Below are 5,277 nucleotides of genomic sequence, written 5' to 3'. Positions count from 1 at the left end.
CATTCTCCTCCTTCCACAGTAGCTGCTTTCCCAGACCAGCTCTTACGCACTCACACAGTCAAAACCACTCATTTTCTTCTTGATTCCAAGGATCGATAATCGGATATTCAGTATGTATAGAGCGGCGGCATATCGGGTTCGAGATCTCAAGGTTTGCATGAGTAGCTGGCCCCATCTTAACCCTATCGCCGCTTATTCAGCAATATGCGTGTGTATTTTTGTTTCTAGATGTATGATTCCATAATTGAGATCTGGTGGATGACCAGACATGGTTAGGTGTTTTAGTTGGTTTGTGGCTGTATGATTTTCTTATGCTGATTCGTTTACGTTGATGTAAAATGTATATTACGATTGGATATTTATCATCTTAAGTTCATTTTCTTATAAATGAGAATCTATCAGCTAAATGATACATATCCGAGGGGAGGATTTGTAGGAGGCTGTGCGTTTGTCTCTCTGATAAAAACTGTTGCTTTTGCAATAGGCTGAGTTATTGTTTGAAAATTTATTGCTAAGAATCTGGAACCTTCTCGTGGAGTGTGTTGGAGCACGGATTATCTGCTCATGTTTCATTCTATCTCGTCAAGATTGACATTTATGATAAACATTGATTTTTATATAGTTGGTACCAGGTTAATTTGGAATTTGTAATTTGTAATTTTTGGAAGACATACTGTACCTTGGACCATATAGCCAGTGTGGGAAAATATCTTGTATTTTTGTATCTCTACTTGTATTGAATTTTTGAATGTTAATGATTATAGTTTCACTTAGAAATTTATTATTTTGGTTCAATTGCATCTCAATTGTGCTTCATAGAAAGTGTTTGCTATGATATTTAAGTCTTAAAGGATTGTGCTTTTCTTTTCTGCCCTGAAAGACTCAGACAGGCCGTGGGGGATTGACTAGATATGCGAGTACAGGTGGTGTTGTTGCCAAGTCATCATCAGGAGGTTTCTTTGGTTGGCTAACTGGTGAGAAGTCCTCGTCCCTTCCCCCTCTAGACTTCCCACTTAAGAATGTAGTTCTTCCCGCATCATTACCTGATTATGTTGAGCCTGGAAAGACTAAAATAACCACTCTTACAAATGGTCTCAAGATTGCTTCTGAAGTATCAGCGGTATGAGATATCATACTTTTCACCTCTTTCTTACTTTGGGGAATTCGGAATTTTTTTGTTCTATGTGAATGATGCATAATTGGTTAAACTTGTTTTTTCAGAATCCCGCTGCTTCAATTGGGTTGTATGTTGATTGTGGCTCAATCTATGAAACACCAGCTTCTTATGGGGTTACACATTTATTGGAACGGATGGCTTTCAAAAGTACCACTAACCGGAGCCACCTACGTGTTGTGCGAGAAGTTGAGGCAATTGGTGGCAATGTAACCGCGTCTGCCTCTCGAGAGCATATGAGTTACACCTATGATGCATTGAAGACCTACATTCCTCGAATGGTGGAGCTCCTTATTGACTGTGTCAGAAACCCAGCTTTTTTGGATTGGGAAGTTGGTGAACAACTCCATAAGGTGAATTATGATATCAGCGAGTGCTCGAAAAACCCTCAGCACTTGCTCTTGGAGGCTATTCATTCAACTGGTTACTCTGGTCCCTATGGAAACACTCTTATGGCTTCAGAATCTGCAGCTAGCAGACTGAACAGTTCTGTTTTGGAGAAGTTTGTTGCAGTAAGTCCCAAGTCATGGTTTTTTAATTTTACCAGTTTCTTGTTTTGGTTAGGTTCTTTAGGTTCACTTTCAAATTCTTTGTTCTGTGACTAGAAATGCTTTTGATTCTGTTAGGAAAACTACACGGCTTGTAGGATGGTCCTTGCAGCTTCTGGTGTTGAGCATGATAAACTGTTAGAATATGCTGAGCCTCTGCTATCAGATCTACCAGTTGTTTCTCGACCTCCGGAGCCTAAGCCTATTTATACTGGCGGTGATTTTCGACAACAAGGAGAATCAGGGGTATGCATCAGTGTACCACAATTTATACCAGTTCTCTGGCATGTTCGTTAACTCTGGCATGTTCGTTAACTCTAGTAATAACCTTTTTCTAACCCCTGTATTCACCAACAAAATTGATTAGATAACTCACTTTGCTCTCGCCTTTGAACTTCCTGGTGGCTGGATCAAAGAAAAGGATGCTATAGCATTGACAGTTCTTCAGGTTTGCCTGTTCAAATTTTCATTCGTTTATTTTTTAATTACTATAAGACCGCGCAATGTTTTTCCCCGACCTCCTGGTTTTCTTCTCTATTTGAATGCTATCTTGCAAGAAGACTGATTGTATTTGTCTTGTAGATGCTCATGGGAGGAGGTGGGTCTTTCTCTGCTGGTGGTCCTGGAAAGGGGATGTACTCAAGATTATGTATGTCAGTAATCGATTATGTTAAAGCATTTGATTTAGGAAGTTGTATTTTTTAAACACTGCCAATTATCTCAAACAATCAACACATTTTTCGATCTGTTGTCAGTCGATGTCATCTTGTCATTTTTTATTTTCTTTTCTTCTTTGAATGAGTTGTTATCGGTTCAGGTTGTCGTTTTTTATTTTATTTTCTTCTTTGAATGAGTTGTTATCGGTTCAGCTTGTCACTCACTGCTCTTTTGATTGTTAAACAGACCTTCGTGTCCTGAATGAGCATCCTCAGATTCAATCCTTTTCTGCATTCAATAGCATTTTCAACCATACTGGATTATTTGGAATTCAATGCACTACGGTATGATCTAGTATTTCTAGCTTTGAAGAGATTGTGTATGGATTTGTTTTGGTGATTAATGCTGTGATATCTCAACCGGCATAGCCATGCATTTTGCATTGAGACACATCTGAGTTGTTTAGTGTTTTATGACTTCTATATTATTTATCTCAACCATGACCCATTATCGTTTTGTCGGTCTTCCCTTTCAATTTGCGATGGCGATGCTTTAAATTTAAAATTTTATTGAAGAACTGTACTTTGTGAGATAATATTGATGAATAAATTAAGAATTTTAGGAAGAAGGTTTGTGCTTTGTGTTCATATTTAATGATGCTCAAGATCCTAAGGTAGCAAACTAAACATTGAGGATGTCAGGATGAGTTTAATAGCTTCAGCTCTGATGTCCATTTTTAGTCCTCTGAAAGTAGATCGTGGATCAATATGAAAAGAGGTAAAAAAGTTATCATATGGAGTTTGAAAATGACAGTCTTTATCCATATTTTATGAACTTAGCTTTAATGATGATGTATTTAATGTGTTCAAACTATGTCTATTTTCAGTACTTGGAAGTAGATTGCAGATTCAGTCTGTTCATTAGCTTCACTTTGTCTGCATTTATGATGGCTTAATATTAAATAAGCAAATATGTGTAGAAAATTGCTCTTTTTGGTGATTATTTCGCAACTAAGGTCGCAGAAAACTGATCTTGCTTGAGGACTTTACAAAATAGAAAATACGACCTGATAACACTGGGAATAACCTGTTTCATTGCTCACTTTGTGGGTATTGTTCTTATGTTCTTAACTGAAATTGGTGAGGCCATTTGTTTGAATTCAGGGATCTGATTTTGCGACAAATGCCATTGACATAGCTGTTAAAGAACTCATTGCGGTTGCAACTCCTGGAGAAGGTCCGACATAAGAGTGTTCAATATCATATTTTAATTTTTGTTTTAGCATTTCTGATTCTGTTTGCTGCTGATCCTGAAAGGTTATCTTAACATGCTTCCTAATTCCTTTATCTGAGATTTGTCACAAACTTTTTTCTTCTGAGTAAAGACTTTCTGATGCTAGCTAAACTTGCCCCATCAGAATTGTACATTATATTAATAAATATATGTGCAACCTATTTATGGATGTGAATACTCTTTTACTGAACTTTGCTCCTGCCAACTTTTTTGTCTTGCAGTTAATGGTGTGCAACTTGATCGGGCTAAACAATCGACGAAATCTGCCATTTTGATGAACCTAGAATCCAGAGTATGCAACTGCACCTTTAAAGAAAACTCTTTCTAAAATGTACTGTAGAAATTCAAATGTCATTAATTTGAAATGTTCCACCGAGAGTGCATGCTTTTTCTTTCTTGTTGTATTTGAATATTTAAGTTGCTATTTCAATTTTTGTGCAGATGGTTACATCAGAAGACATAGGTAAACAAATTTTGACATATGGAGAGAGGTATGTCAAGTTATGGCTGTGATGATTTCTGACTGATAATACAAGGATGTCCCAAAATTTATTTTCTCTTTCCTGCTTTGGTTGTATTGAATGATATCCACTTTATCAAAGTAATCCCTTTCAACCTGAATTAACAAAACTGCTATTTTTAATCTTTCAGTGCATGGAATAGATTGTTGACTACTGATTTACAATGAGCAGATGATAGTCATTTCAACGATTTGATTATATATCACAAACACCTGAAAATTGTCTGGGTATATTTATTATGTGCTTTTATTTGATTTTGAAGGACCATTAAACTGGATTTTATTCATCTTATGGATTCGGATCCAACAAGATATGCTACTCAATGAAAACTAAAGGCAAATGGATTAATGAAGAAAGATATAGCCCACTCTAAATAAGATTTTTTTGGTTCAATTTACAGTCCATGAACACGGGATAAATAGTCTTTGGCCAACTTTAGTTCCTCTCAATCCACCATATTTTATTAACTCTCCGTCTGTTTTCTGGTATGGGCTTTTGGCGATATTTTTGTGTATAAATGCCCTGTAATTAAAGCTAATGGCTACACTATCTTGGACATTTGTACATTAGCATCTTGTTCTGTATTGGTACTTTAGGGCACACAAGAGGACTATTCAAGGGGAACAGGTTAAAATATAACTGTGGTCATCGCGATGTTGAGTAGATTACCTTGCCTGTTCAACAGAAGAGATATATTTTATTCTATGATATTTTTGTTTATGCTGTGTACGTATATTAAGCAGAGATTATTAAGTTGGACCTAATTAATTGTACTGTGTTGTGTTTGCTTGCTTTGGAATCTTAGGAAACCTGTGGAGCATTTCTTGAAGGCTGTAGATGAAGTTACGGCTCAAGATATTGCTAAAACAGCGCAAAAACTTTTATCATCTCCACTCACAATGGCATCTTATGGCGATGGTAATTGCTATTTATTGTAGAATTCCTTATCCCTACTGATATTTCACCAGTCCATAAGACATTTATTTACCATAATTTGTATTTCTCATTTACCCTTTCATCTTGCAGTTCTGCATCTAGGGAGCTACGAGGCGGTTTCCAGTAGGTTCCATTCAAAATGAAATTC

At 36.6% G+C, this 5,277-nt stretch overlaps 1 protein-coding gene across 1 annotated transcript; it reads left to right on the top strand.

Moving 5' to 3' along the window:
• LOC140971399 (mitochondrial-processing peptidase subunit alpha-like) lies at nucleotides 1-5,272 on the top strand. The gene is made up of 12 exons (XM_073433657.1): nucleotides 1-151; nucleotides 881-1,120; nucleotides 1,222-1,686; nucleotides 1,801-1,968; nucleotides 2,090-2,170; nucleotides 2,305-2,371; nucleotides 2,626-2,723; nucleotides 3,543-3,615; nucleotides 3,894-3,964; nucleotides 4,114-4,163; nucleotides 4,999-5,111; nucleotides 5,220-5,272. The coding sequence occupies exons 1-12, from the start codon at nucleotides 113-115 to the stop codon at nucleotides 5,270-5,272; spliced, it is 1,518 nt and encodes a 505-aa protein (XP_073289758.1). The 5' UTR covers nucleotides 1-112.
• The last annotated feature ends 5 nt before the right edge of the window (nucleotides 5,273-5,277 follow it).

The sequence above is a fragment of the Primulina huaijiensis genome, chromosome 2, assembly GCF_012295235.1.
Source record: "Primulina huaijiensis isolate GDHJ02 chromosome 2, ASM1229523v2, whole genome shotgun sequence".
Taxonomy (NCBI): Eukaryota; Viridiplantae; Streptophyta; class Magnoliopsida; order Lamiales; family Gesneriaceae; genus Primulina; species Primulina huaijiensis.
The sequence above is the reverse complement of the archived record's forward strand: the minus strand, read 5'-3'. Positions and strand labels throughout refer to the sequence as shown.